At 41.5% G+C, this 26,286-nt stretch overlaps 1 protein-coding gene across 1 annotated transcript; it reads left to right on the plus strand.

The window, feature by feature from the left end:
* The first annotated feature begins 881 nt into the window (after positions 1-881).
* On the plus strand, positions 882-24,393 carry LOC120937254. Its single transcript, XM_040350311.1, has 8 exons — positions 882-1,191; positions 2,951-3,224; positions 6,007-6,144; positions 7,716-7,973; positions 15,165-15,256; positions 16,580-16,761; positions 21,359-21,528; positions 22,985-24,393. Exons 1-8 carry the CDS (start codon positions 922-924, stop codon positions 23,158-23,160), a joined length of 1,560 nt encoding a protein of 519 aa, XP_040206245.1. The 5' UTR covers positions 882-921; the 3' UTR covers positions 23,161-24,393.
* Positions 24,394-26,286: the final 1,893 nt, after the last annotated feature.

The raw sequence follows: 26,286 nt of genomic DNA on the forward strand, positions 1-26,286 counted from the left end.
CACTAGATCTCTGTAACTCTAAACAGGTAACCTGTAATTTTAAAGTGTCCGTAGTTTTATGCCATTCCACGGGCATGTGCAATTTTGAAGCATGACATGTTAGGTATCTATTTACTTGGTGTAACATCATCTTTTACAATATACAAAAAAATTGGGATAACTTTACTGTTTGTTTTTTTTTTCCCAAAAATTATGTTTAAAAACGCTGCCGCACAAAAACAGTGTGACGTAAAATATTGCAATGACCGCAGAATTTTATTCTCTACGATCTTTGCTAAAACATACACATTATATATATATATATATATATATATATATATATATATATATATATATATATATATATATATATTGTTTGGGGGTTCCAAACAATTTTCTAGCACAAAATACTGATTTAAACAAGTTTCAGGAAAAAAGGCCTGGTCCTTAATAGCAGGCCTGGTCCTAATGTAACAGACACGGGCACAAATACTTGCCTTTTAGGGAACTGTGACCAGAAATTACCTCCAGAGATTTGCGCACATAGTGATAAGCAGCGCCTGCGTAGCTCTAGCAAGCGTGGGAACCAATGAGCACCACGAAGAGGAAGGCCAGACACTGAACCCTCCCTCCTTGAACACTAGCTGACAAATGAGCACAGCGCCCTCTAGTGATACCTCCGCCGTCTAGCACTTATTATAGCTATCGAGTCCAACAAAATACACATTGCAGTACGGCGAGCACGCCAGTCATCAGCATATGAAATCCCTTCATTATAAGAACAAGGGGTGTGTGGTGTGCTAAGCTGTCAGTGTCACTGGGTTTACTTATACCTTGGAGCTCAGTGATCCCCCCACTACCTGTCAGGTTTGGTACAGTCCTACAAGATATAAGCGGTATCCGGCCAATATGGCGCAGGTAGACTTGCTGTGATCAGACATAATGGAGGGGGAGGCCAGTACAGAGCGATGCGAGAAGTGTTTGGCTCCGCGGCCTAATCAGTGCGGGGAACCGCCAGAGCAGGTGCGGGCGGCGTGCGGAGAAAAGCAGGCACATGGCGCCACCTACAGGGGGTTACTGAATATGAGCGATGAGGTCCTGATGTACATTCTGGATCTCCTGGACCCCTTGTCATTGCTGTGTGTTGGTGGAGTGTGCACCGCTCTGTACAGGGTCAGCGCTACTGACAGTCTGTGGGCCAAGCACTGCCAGGTAGGTGATCTCCTCACATTGTAATGGATGATCTGTGAGGTTCCTGACAATGTCACTACCCACTGTGATCTGATGACAGATAACCTGACCCCCCAGTGACACTAGATCAGCCTTTCCCATCACTTACCTTGGGGAGATCCTCTAACCTTCAGGATCTACATATTATGTGTTTGTACCATCAGTCGGCAGTGGGATGTGTAAAATAAAACAAGATGTGTTTAATATTCAGGACAAAGCTTGTCCATGCTCACTACTAGGATCCCACCTCAGGCTGTGAGGGTGATGGGGTCCCTCAGGCTCCCACCATTGGGTCCACTGCTTGGCCTTTCACATAGGAAGGCCACTTGCTCCTCCAATGTGGCAGCTCTGCTTCATATGTGAGCAAGGGCTCCAATGGGGTTGGGAGGAGGATTGTAGCGGCACTGACGGGTGCATAGAAGTTTCTGCGGTATAAGAACATGGATGGGTGCATATAAATTGAGAGGAGCTTGGGCATGTTTAGACTAGAAAATCTAATTTTGTGTAGAACAGTCTCAACTGTGGCTCAGGGGCTTGATGTGACCCATTGGGCACAGTTCCTCCCAGTGACAGCCTATGGGGGGCACAGTTTACTCCCACTAATGCTGGGATATCTTCTACTCAAGCTGGCTATGCTCTAGCCCCCCACCCCTGAATTCTGAAGAACAAACTATGTTTTTGTTTAGAAAGTTTTTTTGGAGACCCCTGCTGTAGAAGGATCTTGCTGACCTTATCCCAGAGATGTATTAGTCATTGATTGTCATCCTGTGTGCAGGGGCGGACTGACCATTAGAGCTCTCGGGCACTGCCCGAGGGCCCCATGCCACTGGGGGGCCCCATCAGGGTTTCCAGCCTTAGTAAAACCAGGGACAGTATGAAAATCTGTGTTTTTAAAAAAAATACCAAGATTATAGCTCCGCCGCCTCTCCAGTACTGTGTGTACGTATACAGGGGGGGGGGGGCATTATCCCCTATTTCCCGGGGGCCCCATTATCTCCTATTGCCCGTGGGCCCCATGAGTTGTCAGTCTGCCCCTGCCTGTGTATCAGCAGTTGGATATGGCTGACTAACTGCATTGTTTGCTGGTGTTAAAGCGGGAGTTCACCCGAAATTATTATTTTTTTTAACCTTAGATTGATGCTCATTTTGTCTAGGGGAATCGGGTAGTTTTTTTTAAAACCCAAGCAGTACTTACCGTTTTAGAGAGCGATCTTCTCCGCCGCTTCCGGGTATGGTCTTCGGGACTGGGCGTTCCTATTTGATTGACAGGCTTCTGACGGTCGCATCCATCGCGTCACGAGTAGCCGAAAGAAGCCGAACGTCGGTGCGGCTCTATACGGCGCCTGCGCGCCGACGTTCGTCTACTTTCGGAAAATCGTGACGCAATGTATGCGACCGTCGGAAGCCTGTCCATCAAATGGGAACGCCCATACCCGGAAGCGGCGGAGAAGATCGCTCTCTAAAACGGTAAGTATTGCTTTGATTTTAAAAAAAAATACCAGATTCCCCTTCACAAAATGAGCCTCAATCTAATGTTAAAAATTAAGTTTTCGGGTGAACCTCCACTTTAAGCTGCACTATAACTGCCCTGACTCGAAATTACACAGGTTTCCCAAAATAAATCCTAAGGGATTTTAAGGAAAGTAGAAACTGCAATTTCGGTGTTATGATAAACTAAAACCGTTGTGCCAATGTAAGCATGTCAAACACTTAGGCTTTTTTATTTTTTTTTATTTTTTAGGTTGTCTTTGGCTCTGATTTTAGGACGGGCTGTGGTGACTGTACCCCCAAAGAGGCTTTTAAACTTCTTTACATTTGGAGTAAGTTGTACAGGACATTGCCATACAACAGGCAACTGCAAGACCTCTTTTTTTCAGGGGTTCCTCCAAAAAGGTATTGGGTACAGTTGCTAACACTAGAAGAAACAGTTCCACTCCCCCCTATCGAGCTTCCTGATCATGAAATTGTAGACATTTGGGGTATAAAGCAAGATCTCCTTGATGAAAAACATAAAGGTTAGTACCATTTCTGCTAAACATTGTGCAACTCACTAATGTATGTTTTGGAGGACTTTTTTTTTTTTTTAAAGCTACCAAGTGTTTAATGCTTGTGAATAGGGGGTTAAAATGAATGTCATTGCAACTTTTTATCATGCATGGTATTTGTACAATTTTTCAAAAGTGTTTTCTGGGGAAAAACTAACAGTAAAGTTAGCCAATCTTATTTTTTTTTTTTTTTTTTTTTTCCTAGTGTGAAAATTGTTATGCCAAGTAAATACCCAACATGTCACACTTTAAAATTGCAAACTTATGGAATGGCTCCAAACATTGGTACTTAATAACTTTAGAGTCCCCTATGGAGATTTTTAACTGGTTGCATGTTTAGAGTTGCAGAGGAGGTCTAGTGCTAAAATTGTTGCTCACTCTAATGCACGCAGCGATACCCCATATGTGTGGTTTGAACAGCATTTACATATGTGGGCGGGACTTGCATATGCGTTGGCTTCTGAGCGCAAGCTACTAGGGACAGGTGCATTTTTTTTAAGTTTATTACACTTTTTTTTTTTTTTTTTTGATCACTTTGATTCTTACAAGGAATGTAAACATCCCTTGTAATTGGAATCATTCGCGACAGGTCTTTATGGAGTCAACAAATCTCTCCTCCAGGCTGGAAAGCATGATCGGAAAAAATCCACTCATGCTTGCCAGCCAACTTTGTTTACCTCTGCAGCCTGGGTTTCTGACTTTCATAGACTTGACTGGTGACCATCTGATCACCAGAAATCTGATTGTCTGGCGGCCGATCCTTTCTCCAGGTCCCTGATGGCACGGGAGAGCCCGGAAGAAACATTGGATGGAAGGGGTGGGATGTCTGTAAAAATGGTCAAGCGGTGGAACTGCCGCTATGATCGTTCTTATGGTGCACAGAATTGCCGGCTGAAAAAAAGAATATCTGATGCCTGTAGCTGCAGGCATCATTTAGATATTCCCACTGAAAGTCATATGACGTCCTTGGGCTGGAAGTGGTTAAATCACCACTGCCAGAATTGCATATTGTCTCATCCATGTCAACTGATGCTCTTCTGGAGAGCTTGTGCTCTTGAAACACTTGCTAGCTGGATCACCAGACGAAAACAAGTTTCCTTTTTATGGCCCATACACACGATCCGAAAAATACCACTTTCGTTGCGATCGTTTGATAATCGGATCATTGGTACAGTGCTTTCGAGAGCGATCACAATTTACCCAATATTAGATCGGACAAACACGAAAATTTTCCACATACAATACCAGATCGTACGATTTTTCGCTTGGTCAGTACAATTGTTGCCCGACAGATGACATCACTTCCATATTTATTTTTTTAAACTAATCTCCCTATGTAAGTTTTACATGTGTCTACTCTCTTCAGCTTTATATACTGTTTGAGAAAGTGAAAATTCTAACACAATCTGCACTTTCTATTCAGCACTGACCAGTCTTGGATTACAGAGAGACAGCTGATTGGAGGGAAGACTCGGGCCCCCTCCAGATAGGCACTTTCAGAGCTATTCTGTGAGTAGGGGCAACGTTCTGCTAATCTATAGCACCCGCCCTGAAAATTCAGGCTGTTTTATCACGTGTCGGAACTTGTCAAGTTATTGTGCTGATAACAGAAGAATGGAGTAGGAGAAAGCCATGGGACTTGGTACTTTGGAGAGAAATAAGAAAACACTACAGATGTGCCCAGCACAAATTTCATGAATCGGGTTAACATTCTTTAATGCATAGAATGCAATACAATTGGATTTAGAACCACTTTAGTGCTTTAAAGGACGGAGGTTGGGTACTGATTAACAGATTTTGCAGGGAAAAAATACTTTCCTGTTGGTCCCTGGGTATTTGTCAGTAGAAACTTGCTCATGTAGGCAGCTTGCCCTGAAGTGAAAATCGTTAATCTAATAAAATGGACACGTATTCCTCTTAAAAATGCAAGTGGTTGCATTGAAACCCAAAACTCCTGTCGGGGGGGACGGCGGGGGGTAAAGATCTAACATGGTATATAAACCAAAGAACAATGAGATTTGATTTTGCAGCCTACCAGTTTATCATGGAAGCTGCATTTGGTTCTCTTCAGGCTTTAATTTTCAGCTTGTCCTGCCAGTGACTCTCTTCCTATCCTATGACAACTATATCATTGACATGCTAGCCTAGGCTGATTGTGACTACAGTAAAACCTTGGTTTGCAAGCATAATTTGTTCCAGAAACATGCTTGTAATCCAAAGCACTTTTATATCCAAAGCCATTTTTTTTTACAGGGTATTAAAGAGAGGCACCTCTAAGTGTAGCAATAAATTGCTAAATGTTTCATTCATTAAATGTAATCATATTGCTACACTAAGGCTCTTTTTTTTTTTTTTTTTTTTTTTTTTTTATATATATATATATATATATATACTCGGTTGTGACATGACACTACTCTTATATCAAGACATCACTTGTATATCAAGGCAAAATGTATTGAAACATTTTGCTTGTCTTGCAAAACGCTCTCAAATCAAGTTGCACTCAAACCAAGGTTTTACTGTATAGACTGTTTTTTCTGAATTCAAATATTCGGCCACTTTCACTCTTTAATGTTAAAGGTGAAGATTCAAATGGAGTTCATTGTGCTGTGTGTAGCAGGATGAATACAAGATTTCAATAACTTTTTATACACTGAAATTTCAGCCAGGCATGAGACTGGAAGTGCAATTCTGGTGTTTATTTAAGTAGCAAAGTGGATTGTTACATAACATTTCCTGTATCTTTGTTCAGTTACAGATGAGTGTCTTGAAGAGGCACAAGTGTCAATCTTCAAATACGAGTGGAAAGAACTGAATAGCTTGGCACTCTCATACCATGGTGACTACTCCAAAATTCAGATGCATGTTCTTTATAAGATGAATTCTGAATGTAAGTGTGCTAACTCTTGTTTGCTCATATGGTATAAAGATCATTTCTGTGCTGAAAGAACTTATTTTTTTGTATAGCTTTTTAAATCTGGGATTTGTGTAAGGCTGAATTATACTGTTCATATCTCAGCCATATCGGCTGAGGTTTGAGCCATGTATGGGCAGACTGGGCTCAAGTTGAGCCATCAATTTGGGCACATCCAACATGTCCGCTTTTTCATGCAATTATTGCCAGCGGCAGTCGCCCAGCTTCCTGTGCCCCCCCACCCATGGGAAAAACACTAACGCTATGGTAGATTCCTCAATCAACTGTTCTTTCCCGAAACTCAATCGCCCCATCAATAACTGGCTTATTGGCTTTGCTCACACTTGTGGTGCTGCTCTCAATTCGTATTAAATGGTTGTAGAGAAGCTAACATTAAAAAAAAAAAAAAAACTAAACTGCAGCAATAAACTAGTTTGTAAATGTGTAGCATACTGGAGTCTCCAGAACCTAACTAACATTGAAGGCCTGAATGTATTTTTCAGCCTCGGCATGTAGAATAACCTATTGGCAGATTTGTCTGTAGAACAGAGTACAGGAAAAGGGGGTCACTGCTTCCTGGATTTCTTGGCATTGATTTTGTCCAGTTAGATGGTGCTTTTGTAAGCCGTATGAGGAGCTGTAGAAATTCCTTGGGACTTGAAAGACTTGGAGCTGTCTGTTCTTGTGATATCTACACTGAAACATTTATAACACCATTAACAATGGCAAGGGCTTTTAGTCTTGTGTGTATATACATAATAGAAGAGTTTGTGCTAATAAAAGATTAAATGTAAGTTGCACTTTAGAATGGATTCTGAGGTTTTTAAAGTGTTGGCTTTGGTTTTATTCAATAACTTGATACTATCTAAATTGTTCTGTCAATCTAAAACCACAAATTGTACACCTTTTTTTTTTTTATAAGTGTTCTGTTATCTTTCACTTACTGAAGGCAGTACAGGACTAAGCGATTGGCTTTAAAGCAAGTCTTCATGACTACTTCAGGCATTGGCTCTTATGTCTATGGGTGCACATAGCCATGCTTAAACTGCACAATTTTTGATCTAATGCACTTTATGGAAAATTGCCAAGTGAACTTAAAGTGGGGTACACACTACGAGAAAATCAAGACATTCCATATGGGGAAAAATATTTTTATAATTTTTTTTTTCTGCTTTTATATGAAAACTCGGATACAAGACTGCACAACAGTCAAACACAAAGCCTGTCTGAGGATTTTTGTACAATTGGTACCATCCTTGGTTTGACTTCAAGGAAAATCAATTGCTTTTTTCTTTTGTGTACCCAGCTTAACTGTCATTGGAACCTCTCGTTGCTTGGTGTGAATAAAAATGGTATTTGCCTTTTTTCACTTTGAAGGGACAATGTATTGCACTGCCCTAGATTAAGGTTCAATTCCGCATCAAGTTGATCAGGGATTGTAAAATGGCGCAGTAGTATTAAAGTACTTCTCACTACCACTGCTAAATACAAGATCTTTGCATTGTACACAGTAGTTCATCTTACAAACCTTTCATATCTTCCATTAGGTCATGATGATCTGGAGAAGCTTTATTGCCAGTACAGCAGAAATCGGTTCCAGTGGCTGTTTTCCTATTGGCTGTTTGGACTTTCCAAGTCATGTGCCAGACAGCTGCAAAGAATTTATCTGTGGTGGCAAGGGTTTGATAAAAGGAAAGTGTCCCGGTGGGGTTCTACGGATTGTGATGTCCAGTATCTTGCATCTCTTCACAATGTCACAATTGACTTCTGGAATGGGCAGCTGGCCGGTCATGATGAGAATATAGGTAACATGTTGACTTTTAATAAATATTGGGCTTTTATCCTATTTAAGGCTCACCGACAAACTTTAATTCGTTATACTAAATGGGCCTAGCCTTAAATGTGGAATGTGCTAGGTGATAAGCACACGTTTGCAAGATACTCTAGTGCAGGGGTGCACAACCAGTGGCCCACAGATCCCTCTGGTGTGTCCCGCAGCCACCTGCTCTGAGATAGTGAGTTGACATAAGCCGATGCTTTATGTATATCGCCAACTCTTGCCACAGGTAGAGTGATACCAAATGCTCTCTGCCTGGGACAGCAACAGCTGGTGTTGCCTGAAAGGAAGTTTAATACTAAAATCAGTGTATGTATGGCGCATCAGTGTGAAAGCAGCCTTAGGCCCCTTTGACACCATCAGTCGACCCAATTGGACTCTTTGTTCGCCTCTATTGCGCCACAGATGTAAACAGACTTGTGGCCATTTACACCTACCTCTTGTTCAATCTCTTAGAAAAGAGGGATTCGTCCACTTCCATCTGGGCAGATCTGATTGGAGGGCCAATAGAGTAGTGGGCTGTGCCCCTGTCTGCTCTGCATATATAGAGTGAAAATGGGCCTGCTCTGTTCATTGTGACCCGTTACCAAGTCGCTTAAGTGGCCCTTGCTCTTCAAAAGGTTGGGCACCCCTGCTCTAGTGGAACTGTGATTTACTTCTACTAAAACCCTTGTGTGCCTTAAATATGCTAGAGTATGCAATGGTTTGAACACTTGTCAGTTTTAGTTTAGTGTCCCAATAAACAGATTTCTCCAATCTCAGACACTCGTTCCTAAATCCAGACTTGTAATGAAACGGGGCTGATACTGGGAATTTGTCTTTGGTTCTTGCATAAGCTGTTTAGTAGGTTTTAATATCTACAGTTGGGGTTATCCAAAATGACACTTTAAAATTCCAAAACCATATTTTAAAGCATTGTTAAAACGAATGGGGTGCCCCACTTGACTTGTATATTACTCACAAAATACTATACCTTAGATCTTGGAATTTTTCAATATGAAAGTCCAAGTAATGTGACTTTTGAAAATCTAATCACCATCATACAAATACTCCCTTTTTTTTTTTTTTTTTTTTTATGCCAGAAAGTATATCGATAGATTTTCTCTGAGTAAATGAACACACTATTTGCCCTTATCCAGGCTCTACAGTATGAGCTATATTGTGGGCTAATGCTGTAGATGCCAGAAAGTTAAAGGTACAAATTCTTATGGTTCATTTTTTTTTATATTGTTTTTTTCCCCCCTAAATAGCTCCCTTTACCTTAGTGCAGCCCTCCTTCACTTACCTCATCCTTCCATTTTGCTTTTAAATGTCCTTATTTCTTCTGAGAAATCCTCACTTCCTGTTCTGTCTGTAACTCCACACAGTAATGCAAGGCTTCCCCCTGGTGTAGTGTCATGCTCGCCCCCTCCCTTGGACTAAAGGAGAGTCAGGACGCTCTCTATTTTGCAGATAGAGAAAGGAGCTATGTGTTAGTGGGCGTCCTGACTCTCCTGTAGTCCAAGGGAGGGGGCGAGCACGACACAAACACCAGGGAGAAAGCCTTGCATTACTGTGTGGAGTTTCTCAGAAGAAATGAGCACATTTAAAAGCAAAATGGAAGGATGAGGTAAGTGAAGGAGGACTGCACTAAGGTAAAGGAAGCCATTTAGGGGAAACAAGTGTACCTTTACAACCCCTTTAATTGGTAAATATGCTGGCTCAAACATTCTCAATCAGATAATGCAGCAATCCTAATCTAGTAGAATTTCTGCTTGGAATAGAATAATCTTACCCAAAATGGGAAGTTGGGAAAACGAGCTGCTTGCATGGTAACAAAGTTTTGACTTGCATTTTTAGCTTTATTGGCTACCAACAGGCTGACGACACTTATATGGGCAGATTGCTCAGTCCAACAAAGTTTGGGGGGGCTTGTCTGTTTCTTTTCCCTTTTGTGTGATTTTTTTTTTTTTTATTTATTTGGGTCTTCCTTCACATTTCAATGCACATCACTCTCATAGGCTTGACTATAAAGACTATCCAAATCTAAAAATTTCTACTTTTTTTTTTTTTTTTTTTTTTTTAGGTATACTTCACATTATGCTTTATTTTGCCTCCTTCTAGGCCCCTTTCACACAGGTGCCTCCATGAAACAATCTGCTTGCTCAGCAAGGGGATATCTCCACTGAACCCTGCTAAGCAGGTAGATGACTGGTCTGTCCTCACTGACACTGCACACTCATCTATGGGGCAATTGCATGGAAATGAGGCCGCCTGTCTGTTTCTAGCCGATGGATGGGGAAATGGGTCCCCTATCCATCTGCTTTTGGCGGATAGGATTGGATGGTGGATGTCAGGAAATGTATCTGCTGTCATCCACCGCTCCATAGACTGGAGGGGTCTGATCAGGTCTGCCTGAAACTGACAGGTGGACCTGATTGGCTCACCCATGTGATATGGGCATTATTTAGTACCCAACATTTTGCAATAAAAAATATAAAAAAAGAATATATTGCGCTAAACAAATCTAAGTGTATATATAGTGTAAATAGGCAGCCAACATACCAGTGGATAAGTGTAAACAGATAAAAAAAGAAAATGTAGCGCCAAAACTATAAAAAAGGGGTAACCACTAATTGGTTGTAAGGATGTGACCTCTATAGTGAGCGTTGTATTTAGGAAAAACAAACTCAGTGAAATGATCATACATATATAACAGAGCTATATTAACTCTGAGTGCTAGTGATATACCTGGATGGTATTAAGTAGCATACAAAAGAAAAATCTTAAGTGATAAAGTAATTATAAATGTGAACAAACACAAAAATAAATGTTCTGAAAAGTAGGAAGGGGGGCACTCCCAGAGCTTCCCAAGAGCTGACTGTTCGTCACTTCAGTTGGAAAACACCTCTTCCACATCAATGGAGAATCCTTTCCCTCAGAAACTGCACATCTTCAAAAGGACATTCCTTGGCATATAAAAGTTAGGGTACTCTTACCAGCTTTAGTTGACCCACAGCTCACCGTATGGTGGGTAGGTCCTCAGGGCTTGTATATGCTGGCCGTCCTTCAGTTGCACCAATGGGTGGATGGATGTCCCAATTCCGATGCTCCGGATGGATCCCAGAAGGAGAGTTGGTAACACCAGCCACAGGAATGTCACATAAGATGGTAAGGAGGGGAAACTCCCAATTTCATGAGGGATATGAGAAAAGAGGGAAAAAACACCTCATAGTGTAGAAATTTATTTAAAATTCTTGATCAAAAATATTGACACAACAAAGAGTCCAAATCTCATTAAAAATAATGCACAGCAAGGAAATCGTCCAATGTATAAAAGTTATAAAAATTATAAAAAACCCAAACGATAGAGAAAATTTGTTCCCCACGGCACATCAAAGAAAAAACCACAGCAGGCAGATAACATGAAATTGGCACAGTGTTGGTGATATGGATCAAAAATAACCGACCGGTTTCGTCCTCACAGACATCAACAGGGTTATAGAACTGACCCCCACCTCTACCTGTGCCTATATATAGCCGTATGATTAGCTTACCTGTGATCTGCACCTGTTACACCGCTCCCCTCGGGCGTGCGTCTCACCCACTGCTACTTCCTCTTCCTGCGTTCCAGCCACCGGAGGTGGGACAACGGGGGCGCGGCTGAGGAGACCAATCGCAGTGCTCCAGTGTATGGCGTCATCTCCTCCCGTCCCACATGACAGCCTCTGTCCAATGTGAGGGTGCGGGACAAGGGGTCGCTCCGCCTCCCACCTTACAGCGAATCTAAGCCACAGAATCATCATCCATGACACGATCGTTCAGGGGGCGGCGGTGATGTGCGCGTTGTCACATGGCCACGACGGTATGCGTGTCAGCTAACGTCAGGCGTGATGACATATGCGCTCCATCTCATGCGTCCCACAGGGAATCATTGATGAAACGAGAGGTGTAAGCAGTAGCTATAAACCTCTGTGGTGAAACAAATCCTAAGCAGTGAATATAGTGCATTAGGTCCCCGGGAGTGTGTATACAGAATTGATCACAGATAATATACATCCCCAATTAGCTAGTTGATGCAAACAGTCATACTTATAGTAAGTGTATGGTGATTTGACAAAACCATCCACTGTATACAAATAAAAACACAATAAAGGAGAAATTTAGTTTTTCTGATAAATAACCAAGATGGAGGTTCATGATTGATTTATGAATGAATTCACGTCCCACTCCACGTTAAGCCCGTGGGGCGTATAACTTTTTAACTGGTATATCCAATATACTTCTAATTTAGATACACCCCTCGTACCTGGTTCACCTCTCCAATGAGGGGCAAAATGGTCTATAATTTGGAACAAGGTCCCCTCAACCTTCTTATTGTGGTGTTCCAAGTAATGTCTTGGTACAGTGTGTTTGGGGTACCCTGCCAAAATCTTGGCAATATGTTCACCTGCCATTATGGAAAAGCTCCGTATGGTGCGCCCCACGTACTGTTTTCCACAAGGGCAGGTGAGAAGGTAAACAACATACCGAGTGGCACATGTTGAAAATTGTTTGATGGGGAATTCAACCCCAGTAACCGTGGATCTAAAGTTAATAGATTTCTTCTTTGGTAATGTTGTATGCACACACTTTGCACCTCCTACATGGGTGATAGCCTTTAGAAAGAGGGAAAAAAATGGGTTTGACTGGGGGGTCCGGGACATTTGGCGCGATCTGATTTCTCATTGACATTGCCCCTCGATATATTATAGATGCACTATTAGGCAAAGTAGGTCCCAAAGTGGGATCACTCGTTAATATGTTCCAATGTTTTTGGATGATTGACCTGATTTGCTTATATTGCATAGAAAATGAGGTGAAAAAAGAGTTCCTAAACCTACTATCCTGTACCGTTCTGACTTTCTCTCGTGTCAGAGTTGCCCTATCAATCGTTGAAATTCTTTCAATTTCTTCCTGAATATGATTCTCAGAGTATCCTTTATCAACAAAGCGATTTTTGAGAATCTTTGCTTGTTCTTTGAAGTCTCCCAAATTAGAACAATTCCGTCTAATTCGCAGAATCTGACTACGTGGGACAGACTTCAACCAGGAGGGATGGTGGCAGCTGTCAACCGGGATAAACCCGTTACGGTCGGTTTGTTTAAAGTAGGTTTTAGTTTGTAGACTGTTATTTTGTACAAAAATTTCCAGATCCAAAAAATTGATGTTAGAGGTGCTGGCCTCGTATGTTAGATTGATTCCAACTTGGTTATCATTTAGATAACTCATGAAGGTCTCCAGAGACCCATGGTCGCCTCGCCATAGGAGGAGGATGTCATCTATGTACCGCGCCCAGAGAACTATCTCCGGTCGGGCGGCAGCATAGACGACATCCTCCTCCCATTTGGCCATAAAAATATTTGCGAGACTGGGGGCAAATTTGGCCCCCATCGCGACTCCCTTATGTTGTAAATAGAAATCCCCAGCATGCCAAAAATAATTGTGCGTAGTGGCAAACCTGAGGAGATCCATTATAAACAATCTTTGCAGAATGGGGAGATCGGGTGACCTGTTGAGAACATTCCACAGCTTGGAAGCCTAAGTGATGGGCTATACTGGTGTAAAGTGAGGCCACATCAGCTGTGACAAGAATGATGTCATTAGTGTATATCACTTCCTCAAGTTTAGCAATGGTATGCCTGGTATCCTTGAGGTAGGAAGGAATGTTTCTCACTATAGGTTGGAGGTGGAAATCAATGTATTTCCCCAATCTAGAGGTGACAGAGTTGATGCCACTAATGATTGGCCTCCCTGGAGGACATGTGTTATGTTTATGAATTTTTGGCAGATAGTATATAACAGGGATACGAGGTACCCTAGGTACCAAAAAACATTGTTCCTTGTTGTTGAGGATGCCTCTCTGTACACCCTTCTCCACTAGTTTTTTTTAAAGAGTAGGTGTAGCTACTGGTGGGATTAGATGGTAATTTGACATAAGTCACGTCATCCTCCAGTAATCTTGACATTTCTGAATTATAGGCAGACTTGTCAAGAACCACTATCCCCCCACCCTTATCCGCGGGGCGGATAACAAGGTCCTTTCTCTCACATAGGGATTTCAGGCCATTCCTAATATTGGGATCAGAATGAAACCTTTTTAAAGGTAAATCGTCTAGGTCCTTCAAAACCAAGTCCCTGAAGACTTTAATACTCGGTGCCAAAGGACAAGGAGGGTTAAAAAGGGAAGATCAATATTTTTGATCAAGAATTTTAAATAAATTTCTACACTATGAGGAGGTGTTTTTTCCCTCTTTTCTCATATCCCTCATGAAATTGGGAGTTTCCCCTCCTTACCATCTTATGTGACGTTCCTGTGGCTGGTGTTACTAACTCTCCTTCTGGGATCCATCCGGAGCATCGGAATTGGGACATCCATCCACCCATTGGTGCAACTGAAGGACGGCCAGCATATACAAGCCCTGAGGACCTACCCACCATACGGTGAGCTGTGGGTCAACTAAAGCTGGTAAGAGTACCCTAACTTTTATATGCCAAGGAATGTCCTTTTGAAGATGTGCAGTTTCTGAGGGAAAGGATTCTCCATTGATGTGGAAGAGGTGTTTTCCAACTGAAGTGACGAACAGTCAGCTCTTGGGAAGCTCTGGGAGTGCCCCCTTCCTACTTTTCAGAACATTTATTTTTGTGTTTGTTCACATTTATAATTACTTTATCACTTAAGATTTTTCTTTTGTATGCTACTTAATACCATCCAGGTATATCACTAGCACTCAGAGTTAATATAGCTCTGTTATATATGTATGATCATTTCACGGAGTTTGTTTTTCCTAAATACAACTCTCACTATAGAGGTCACATCCTCACAACCAATTAGTGGTTACCCCTTTTTTATAGTTTTGGCGCTACATTATTCTTTTTTTTTTTCAACATTTTGCAATGCCTCTTTGCAAGCAGCTGCTGACTCTGGTTCAGATTATACAATGATCTAAATTCTGGTGTTTGCAGTTCTAAACAGGTCCGTTTCCTGCAGCAAAATGGGAGCCAAGCTTATGGCTTTTTTTAATGGCTGTGCAGCCATAAGGAGCATCCTTGCTTTATAAAGTCAATGGAGACAGTCAAACAGTTGTTTGTGCTGAAGAAAATGGGCATAAATCAATGATCTGTTTTGTTTTTCCCCAAGGTATTCAAACTGTGGAGAACTACTTTTCCATGTGCAGATCCCTCTTGGCATGGGTATTGGGACGTAAATGGGGACGTTATAAACAAAAGAAGGTATGAAGTAGACTTTTTTAGTAAATACGCTTAGGTGTGACATGTGTTACCACTGCTGAACACCTATCTCTAGTAGATACTATCTACTCATCAGATCACTCTTCAGATGACCTTAGGATGATGGATCCAAAACACTCAGACACACCAAATGCACATTTCTCAATTGATAATAAACCAAGAACCCAGAGAAGATGGCTAACATGGTGTAGTATTTTATTTAAAACGGATATAAAAAATATTGCATTTGCATAGCAGGGTGCTTAAGTGAGTACCAACACTAGATGTGCACTGACAAAACTTTTGTTTCATTCTGTTTATTTTTTCCAGATCATTTGTTGGCATTCTCAAATTTATCCAAAAACAAATTTCAATCATAACTATTTAAATTATAGGTATTGAAGTTTCCTTTCAAATTTGTCTGTTGGTGAATGTAACGAATACAAATTTATCTAACGTTAAGAGTTATCCAAAATGAATGCTGCATCTAAACGAATGAAATATAACTTTTATTTATGATTTGTTACGTTCCAATTGGTTTAGATGCAGCATTCTTTTTCGATGCTTCGGATGAACGCTTATTCGTTACATTTACTAACGGCCAAATGTGAAAGAGAATTCCTATAATGATGGTTATTAAATATTTCCAATTTTCGTTCTTTTGAATTTTCCCGATTTTTAGAAAATGTTTTTTTCTTCGATTTCCCAATTCACAAATTTGTTGAAATTTGGGTCACAACATGAATTGCATAAGTCTAACCAGCACAGCTACCCGTATGGAGTTGGCATGCATTCCAAAACCTGGAAGTGATGCCATCTGAAGAGCAGTCTGAGTTTCATTAGAGTTTACCATTAAAGGCCACAATCATTTTTTCATGTGTGCATTTTACTCACACTGGTGGAGCACTTTAACAGGAAGTCACTATTTATAACGAGGTGTGGTGATTGGAGGGTTCTAAAAGGACTTGTCACTTTACAGTTCTTTAGAGCTTCTAGATTTTTGGTGTTCACGTATTGCAACTATTTTCATGCTCTCTGCCTTAAGAGTAGTGTCGTACACTTTGTTTTTTCTTTTCTTCTCCTCTTTAAACAATGCTACCGCATTGAAAATGGTCCTGGCATATTTATCCTGCTTAATTAACTTTTTTTAAAGATCAAGTTCAAATGAAAATGCAACTTGGTGCTTGCGCTAACAGGCTGTGCATTCAATCACAATGCAGACAAATGGAGGACTTGCCACTGAATCTCTAAAGCTTTTTTGGATTGTTGGTACAGTAATCACAACTGTAAAGTTAATCATTTGCTAACATATGGACTTTTTTTTAGGTATACAGAGACACATTGAAAGGTGTATACCGTTCTCTGAAATCTGAGATGAGGGTTTCGTTGATAAGCCATGAACATTTTTGGACAACAGCTAAAGTTCAGATGTACAGAATCTGCAGTCTTGAAGAAATTGCTGGCAACTATGTAAACTGGAAGCTCATAGATTCACTGCCATGCTACAGGTACAGCTCAACTTACTTCCTGACCCCTAAAAGGTTGCTCAGCCATTGGCTGCTAGCCCTGACTAAATGCTGGTTGGCAGCTGGCTTTCTAGCATACCCATGCAACTGAAGTTGGACAGGCTGCTGTACACACTAGCCAACTGGTACACAATCCAAATCGCTGGCTCAACAAACTGGTTTCTGTTGAACCAGCAATATTTGGATTGCCTTTAGGAGGTGCATTTGATACCTTAGGATTGATTGCACTGTCCTTAGTCTTCAGTGTCATTGATGCTGAGTCATTCAACCAGCATAGGACAACTTGTAAAGGGTGTACTGCCTGACACTTGGGATTCATTCTGAGCTGTTTTGGTTTGCACAGGTCAGTACAAGAATGCATAGAAATGAATGTTGCCCTTTCACACCACAAATGCAGACCAGGTGCATTTTTATCAATTGTGCCTAGTGTCTGTGCTTTTCACTGCTGCAGTAAGTAGAAATGAATAGCATTTTGTGTTTGCTTTTAAAAAAAAAAAAAAACTGTCAGTGCTGCACCAATGCAAGGTTTTGGCCTTGGCGCTGGTATGAATGAGCTTGCATATACTAGTGTGTAGAGAAGGGGGTAAGCATTAAAAAGGTGGAGAGCCATCTGCACAACATTGGAGAAGTTGAAGATCACAGGGCAGTGTCCCCTCACACCTGATGTAAACCTCTATAGTTGCTTGAAACAATTCAGACCCCTTTAATTTTCTGATGTTGCAACCAAAACCTTAAATGTATTTTATTGGGATTTTATGTGATGGACCAACGCAGTGGCACATAATTGTGAAAGGAAAATGAGAAATGGGTTTGTAAAGTGTGGTGTGCATTTGTATTCAGTTCCCCCCCGGTCAATTTGTAGAACCACCTTTCGCTGCAATTACAGCTGCAAGTCTTTTTGGCAATGTCTCTACCAGCTTTGCACATCTAGAGACCTTTTTGCCCATTCTTTGCAAAATGGCTCAAGCTCTGTCAGATTGGATGAAGTCTGTGAACAGCAATTTCAAGTCCTGCCAAAGATTCACAATTGGGTTTAGGTCTGGACATTGCCCAGCCATTCTAACACATTAATATTCTTTGCTCTAAACCAGGGGTCTCAAACTGGCGGCCCTCCAGATGTTGCGAAACTACAAGTCCCATGAGGCATTGCAAGGCTGACAGTTACAAGCATGACTCCCACAGGCAGAGGCATGATGGGACTTGTAGTTTCGCAACAGCTGGAGGGCCGCCAGTTTGAGACCCCTGCTCTAAACCATTCCATTGCAGCTCTGGCTGTAGGTTTAGGGTCATCCTGCTGGAAGGTGAACCTCTGCCCTAGTCAAGTCTTTTGTAGACTCTTAACAGGTTTTCTTCTAAGATTGCCCTGTATTTGGCTCCATCCATCTTCCCATCAACTGACCAGCTTCTCTGTCCCTGCTGAAGAGCATTCCCACAACATGATGCTGCCACCACTGTTTCACACCGAGGGTGATGTGTAGTGTTTTTCTGCCACACATAGCATTTTACTTTTAGGCCAAAGTTTAATTTTGGTCTTGTCTGACCCAAGCACCTTCTTCCACATGCTGTGTCCCTCCTTTCAACAATGGCTTTCTTGGCACTCTTCCTTTAAAAGCCAGATTTGTTGAGAGCATGACTAAGGCCAGGTTCACACCTATGTGAATTGGCTGCGGCTTAATCCGCATCCAATTCGCATAACATTATAAAATTGATTTCAATGAGGCTGGTTCACATGTGCGATGCATTGCCGAAAAAACGTGTGCGTTTTCTAGGCATTGCGGTGTAGCTCAGGTGCGAATTCAGGCCCATTATCTTCTATGGGTACGCATCTGATTCGCACATGTGTTCATTTCTCCTAAGGATTTCTCTCATGCAGCTCAATACACTCAACCCCCCCTCTCCCAGGTCTCCAAATTTGCATCTAAAATGGAGCTGATCTGCCGAACGGTTTTATCTCTCTGCAGAGATAAGAGCTGAAATTCGCACTGCACAAGTGTGAATCCGGCCTAATGGTTGTCTGTGGACATTCTCCTACCTAAGCTGTGCATTGCTGCAGGTCCACCAGTGTTACCCTGGGTCTCATGGCTGCTTCTGATTAATGCTGTTTTTGCCCGGCCTATTAGATTTAGGTGGATGGCCATGTCTTGGTAGGTTTGCAGTTGTGCCATTTTCACATGAATTTAACAGTGCTCTGATGTTCAAAGCTTTGGATATTTCCTTTAACTTAACCCTGCTTTAAAGAAGTGTGGGTTTGGCTTTTACCCCATATTTGTTTTTTGTTTTTGCCTGGGTGGATGCAGCATTGGTCCGATGGTGGATGCAGCATTGGTCCGATGGTGCATCTGTCTCTCGTCATCTCTGCACTGAGACCCGAGCCATTGAACATTACCGATGGCTCAGGTCCTCAAGAGCTGCTGTCAATCGGCAGCTCTCCTGCTCTGCTCCTCCATGCGAGCGCTGAGCTGTGGAGGGGTGAGAGTGGCACGCTAAGACTGCCATCAGTCCAGGCACCTGTCAGATCCAGACTGCTGAAGTTGGGATGATGTGGTGCATAGACTGCTCTTGGTGATGACTGCTCTCTTCTGAAAACTGGTCACAGGAGTGCAAAAGGAATTGCACTCCTGTGACCCTTGCGAGAAGCCCGGCCAAATGATCCCATGCTGGACCTCTCAACTTCATCTTTATCCCTGACGTGTGTGTGTGTTCCTCTGACTCATTATGTTTGTTCACTAAGGCTCGCTAACAAATCTGAGTGCTTCACAGAACAGCTATATTAATACTGAGATTAAACTACACACAGGTGGACTCAATTTACTAACTGGGTGACTTCTGAAGGCAATTGGCTCCACTAGATTTCAGTTGGGAGTTTCAGAGTAAAGGGGGGGCTGAATACAAATGCACAAAACAGTGCTGCCAATTTCAACCCATTCAAGTAAATGGAGCCACTCTGCAAGTGTCTCACAGCTGCATTTTACCACCCCCAAACTACAAATTTAAATAAACCTATACTGTTCTGAGCCCCCCTATAAGGCTGCTTTCAATGTGCGGTTTTATTTATTTTTTATTTTTTGGCAACATGGATGCAGTGCAGAGAATCAAAGACTTTCCTGGGTTAGCTTCGCCATAGACCTGTTATATCCTGCAGGTGTGGTGCACTTTCTAAAAGTGCACCAAAACTCCTGCATTCAGAAAGTGCACCAAACCCACAGGATATAATTGGAGTCTATGGCTAAGCACCGCAAACCTGCAAGAAAGCGGTAGGTACACTGCACCTACCACAGTGGGTAAACCAAAGCACATCAGTGTGAAAGCAGCCCTATACTATTATGGACAGTGTATTGCTTCACACTGGAAACAAAAAGCAAAATTCCGCACTGTCTACAAGTGGTGCGCAGCTACAAATAAAGAAAAAGTATACAAAATATATAAATGTAGCGCTGAAGTGCAACCAAAAACGAGTACACCAAACTAAATACAATTCACATATATATGTGTGTACATACATACATACATATTTTTGGTTGAATAAATTATATAATACAGTCTCGGAAAAAATAGTCCAAATAATGAGTGAGAAGTGCTCCCTTAATCCAATCGTGAGAAAAACGCCAAGCTAGGAAAGAAGCCATCACAAACTGAAGAGAGGCTTACCGGACAGATTGAACCCTGAGGAACATACGTTCAGAAGGGGCAATCGGGCATATGCAAATCTGATGGACCAAACAAATGCTGCAGTCCGGTAAGCCTCTCTTCAGTTGGTGATGGCTTTTTTCCTTCGTAGTTTTCTCACGATTGGATTGAGGGAGCACTTCTCACTCATTATTTGTTTTTGTTTTTTTTTTTTGTTTTTTTTTTTCAGACTGTATTCATACAGATTTTTTTGGTTGTATATATTCACTTCTATATGTATATTGTATTTAGTTTGGTATACTTTTATTGGTTGCACTTCAGCGCTACATTTTATATATTTTGTATACTTTTTTTTTTTTTTTTTTTCGATAATGCTTTTTCTGCAAAAAGTCAATAGCTGCAGTCTGGGGTATGGTTATTTGCTTCCCCCCCCCCCCCATCCTAAAATGTAAATGGGCCACATTACCAACATGAACTGCAGGTAAAGAAACTAACAAATTCAAGGCACCTTGCTGTGCAATTTATCTGTGCTGGCCCAGCTCCTCTGCCTCTATCACTTTTTATGTAGCTGCTGTGAGGGGAACACTAATGTAATTTGAGTGACATCTTGAGTTTGCTGCAACTGACATCACTTCAGGGTGGCAGCATCCAGCAGCAGTTTTGGGCTTTTGGATGCCTACGCAAGGGAAGCGCTTGCAGGTAATGTGGATAACATTTATGTAAAACATTGTGTAATCTAATGCTGATGACATGTGCATTGGAACAGGACATATTGGGAAATGTTTATTGAAATTAAGGGTTTCTTTAAGGTTACAGATGCATATTAATTGCATAGTTCTCACTTGGGGTTTTTGAATGCTGGGCAGAGCTTGACCCACATGGGTGGTGGGTGGATTTGGGCAGTTGAGATGGAATCGGTCACCTGTCTCTTGTTGCAATTGCTGTCCACCAGATTGTTCATGGCTACTGGAGAGATTTTCTACTTGGAACAAATCAAAGGCTTCCTTTTCCGAAAGCAACTTGTGAACAACTGGATCCTTCAAAAAGAGAATTTATGGTTGACCAGCCTTCTACCAGAGACCCTTTTCCATCTACTGGAGTATGACACCAAGATTTATGAAGGTAATATTGCAGGAAAATTTGGTTATATTGATGTACATTTAGTGACACCTCATGTTGAGGTTATAGAATATTGTATACTCTAATGCTGATCACAAATGATCACTTAAATATGGCTCAAAGCACATTTATGCATCTTCTCCAGGGGGAAAATGCAGTGAATCTCTGCACTACATGGCACATTTCCCCATGTTTTATCACCTAATGTTCCTAAAACCAGTCTCTATATAGTAAAGCATGCTTGTTATACTCAATCCTAAGGGGGGGTAATCCTCTGCACTGTGTAAAGGCTGTTTGATCCGGTCTTTGATCCGCCTTACTGTCCCCAATCCATCTCCTGATGGAACAGAGCATTTGGAGTCACTCTGCACATGCTCAGTTTGGTGTGTATTGCTATATTTTTTTTCCTCCTTGGGAGGTTGCATGTGAGCGGCACTGTCCAGACAGGACACCTGACCCCCTGCAGCCTCATGGGACAGTCAGAGGAGAATAAAACTAAGTTTAACAAGAAACTGATAGTCACAAGACTGCTGAGTATTTAGTTTACTAAGCTAATCGCACTTCCATGTACTGTGGGAGACCAGCTATAGTAAATTCGGGGGCCTGGGTTTAGTAAGTTTAATGCTGCACGTAGAGGTATACCTGTTGATTCTGACAAATGCAGTTTGTGCCCAGCTTCCTGTTTTGAGCAGTGTTGTCGGCACTCTTCTGAGCTTTCCTAGACAGTCTAGAAATTGTAGTTTAGTCTTCTGGACTACAGAACCTCTCCACTCCATAAAAGTGTTTTTGGTCCAGAAGAACTAGGCGGGACTGACAACACTACTGGGGATTGCAGTAAAGCCACGATGTTGGCGCACACTGGATTTGTTGGTTTATGAAAGTGCCTCAGGAGCACACAGGTTGGGATTTAATTGCATCAAACTTTCCTTTTGAGTAGACAATGGTGCCTTTGTTGCACTGCATCTCCAAGCAGTGTTATCATCCCTGCCCTATTTATCCTTCTGGACTACAGAACACTTCATATTATACACATTATCTATCTTTGGCACCTTAAAGGGGTTGTAAAGGTTCGTTTTTTGTTTTTTTTCTAAATCGGTTACTTTAATGTTTTTTTTCTTTGTCTGAATTACTTACTTCCTGTTCCTCAGTAAGCTGTTCTAAATGACTTTCCACTGCTCTGATGGTGGAAAGCTTACTGAGGAGAAACAGGAAGTGAGAAATTCAAACAAAAAAACATTTAGAAAGGAAATTGAAGGAAAAGGTAAGTGAACCAACAATGCACTAGCTTAAAGGAACCAATTTTGAGAATAAAAGACAAACCTTTACAACCCCTTAAGTCTTTGTTATACAGTTGAGGGGATGTTAAGTACAGAAAGGATAACAAAGGCTGGCATTTTGCTTGCTCAAACATTTTGTAAATTACTGGAGAAAAGTAATGTGTTTTTTTTGTGTTTTTCAGAGAGACTCCATGGAGATACACTGGGGGCCCACTTAAGCAGATTAATCTGGCTCTATCTGCATTCTGGTCAGCAGATCTACATGGAAGCCATGAAGGGTTTTGTTTATGAATGTGCTCATGCAAGCTATGTATACCAGATGTATGAAAGTGCCAGTATACCCTATGTGGGTTTTTAATAGGAAGCATTTTTACCCTTTTTACAGTTTTTATTTATTTTTAGAAAACTGCACTTTTAGCAGGTTTGGTAACCTTTTTACCTCCATATTTATAAACCTGTAAAATACATGAATTTTTTAAAATGCATTATAGGCAGCAAAATATTTATCCTAATTACTTTTTTACAGTAACTTGACTTTGTTAAAAAACAATTTTTTTTTTTAGGTGGTTCACATGAACTGCACTGCATTCATGTTAATTGACATGTAATTTAGTGCAGTGCGATTTGGAATGGGTTTAAATTGCACCAGACTGCAGCTGGATCGCATGGTCATTTTTGTACCATGCAATCCGTTCCTGGCAAAGGCTCTGTTTGCCACCTGTTAGGATTGCTGCAGATCACAAGGGAAGTGCAATTTTAATGTGGTGTAAAACACTCGGATCACTTTCCTGCATTGGTGTAGACCTAGCCTTGGAGAAGACTTTAAATGTGTTATACATATAGGAGACACTGCAGAGCATTTTAGATTTGTAGAACATTGGGGCTGTCTAAAGTTTAAAGAAGATCTGTAGACTAGCTTTCGCATTAATATTGACTTGCCTCTCAAAGCGGTCATGTCTCTTGCAGTGTCTGGTTTCTAAATGTAATGCATTTGTTGCTGCCTCTCATTTCTTAGGTGAATTTTCTTTAGCTTCTTTCTACTCAATTTTTATTTTATTTTTTTTTCCTGTAGAAAAAACTACAAACAAGGCATTATGGCAGGGCAGTATAACAAATGACTCCATTAATACCAGCCTAGGTTTAATTACTTTAGCTAGTCAAGAGTTGGTTTCAGCCAAGTCATGGGTGCTCAACCTGTAACCCTCTAGCTGTTGCGGAACAAGTCCCATGAGCCATTGCAAGGCTGTTTAAGCAAGCATGACTCCCAAAAGTAGAGGCATGATGAAACTTGTAGTTCAGCAACAGCCGGCGAGCCACAGGTTGAGCACCCATGTACGAAGGATGTTCTTGGTTCAGTACAAACAGGAGTAGGCCATAAACTAGCTTTGGTCTTGAATGCAGGAAGGACTAATCTTTCTATAGACCTTTATTATAAGGACTGTTTAGCTAAAATGCATAGTGTATGAAGAGTGTGAGAGGTGGCCATATTTTTTATTGTGGTGTATAGCCTTTAGTGCATCTCCATCTTGAAAATGTGGATGTAGGTATTGGAATGAATCAGGGCAATAAATACCTACTTTATAAACCTAAACTTGTATTGGTCCTTTTTTTTAAATATTTTGTATTCTTGCTAATGGTTTATACAGTTCCAAACAGTGAAAATGTAGTACAGTCCACTTTGAAAACAAATGGATATTGTCTAGTCATCTAATGGCAGCCTCACACAGGACAGTCTTGTTGGCATTATCTCCTCGTTTGCATTGGTTTCCTCCTACAGTAACACAACATACTTGGCAGCAAAAAGTGGGACCTTGTCTGACTTGAAGCACTGCAAAGTAGATCCTGCATATGTATTTAACATATGGTGGCTTGGATTTACAGTTGTGCTCAAGTTTGCATACCCAGGCAGAAATTTTGGAATAGATGACAATGACTGCTCTTGCCAAAACAACTTGGGGATGGTGATTATATGAATTTTTTTTTTTTTTTTTTATAAATCGTAAAATCACCCAAATGGCCCTGATCAAGTTTGCATACCCTGAAATGTTTGGCCTTGGTACAGACAGGCTAAAATGGGAAAGATTAATTTCCCACATCTGACTTTTTAAATTGCATTTGGCATATCTCTATAAATAGTCAATGAGTTTGTTGGCTCTCAAGTAGATGCACTGAGTAGGCTAGGTACTGAGCCATGGGGAGCAGAAAACTGTCCAAAGACCTGCATGGGAAGGTAATGGCACTTTACAAAGATGGAAATCTAAAGACAGCCAAACCCTTAAATATGCCAGTCAGGACTGTTAAATCATTTAAGCAGTAAAATTCAGAGATCTCTTAAAATAAGCCTAGGTCAGGTAGACCAACTGCCAGAAGAATTGTTCAGGATGCAAAGAAAAATCCAGGTAACCTCAAATAGAAACGCATCAAATAGTCTGTGTCGGCGCTTGTGCGAAGTCCCCCCCCCCCACACTTGGGGACAGTCTATGTCAGCACCTGGACTCAGCGCAAGGTCAAAGTGCTGACTTTTTTTACTTGCTACTCCCAAGGGATCTTTCTCTAGCAGCTATGGACTTATGGGGGGGGGGTGGGGGGACCCTGACCCTTGTGTTCCATTTTGGTACCTGATCCTTTGAAATTTTTTCAGGAGACATAAAGGCTGCTCTGGGGTGAAAAATGGTTTCAAGGAACACCATGTGAATATACTGTACTTTCACAAGTATAAACTGCATGTTTGAGTTGCCAGACTGAAGCCTTTACTGTGCCAATGCCACAGCCTGATTACAATTTGCCTGACAGCCTTGACACTTCACAGCTTTTGGCACACTATAAACTGTTTGGAGAGAGGTCAACAAGGCATATAGCAACAAGAATACCATCCCTACTGTGAAGCATGGTGGTGCTCACTGTTTTTCATGAGTGCTAAAGGCATGGGGAATGTGAGAATTTATGACAAAATACATGCAGTTATGCATGTTATCAGAAAATAGTGGCAGATAATTTGCATTCTTCTGCATTAGGGACACTCTTGACTTTCCTGCACAATGACCTTAAGCACAGTCAAGTGGTCATCAGTCTCCTGACTTTAAAGCAGAGTTCCACCCAAAAATGAAACTTCTGCTTTTCAGGGCCCCCTCCGGTATCACGTTTGGCACCTTTCGGGGGGAGCAGATGCCATGTAATCCAGGTATTTGCTACTACTGCTGGGCATAGATCGCTGCAGTTTTCAGGTGCAATTTTTAATATCAAACCTTCTCACAAAGCATTTAAAACCAGATTGTTTCCTACTCCATTAAAAATGTTTTGGTTGGAGTAGGGTTTTAAGCTGATGGCACTTTTTTTGTTTCTTAAGCATCGTTCATGTTGAAGTGTTGCTGTTGGATGTCAAGCTTTTTCAGTTGGTGGTACAAGAATTTACTCTGGCCCTCGACTCGCTCTGCCCCTCGCCCGACTCGCTCTGCCCCTCGCCCGACTCGCTCTGCCCCTCGCC

Source organism: Rana temporaria, chromosome 4 (assembly GCF_905171775.1).
Source record: "Rana temporaria chromosome 4, aRanTem1.1, whole genome shotgun sequence".
In the NCBI taxonomy this organism is placed as follows: Eukaryota; Metazoa; Chordata; class Amphibia; order Anura; family Ranidae; genus Rana; species Rana temporaria.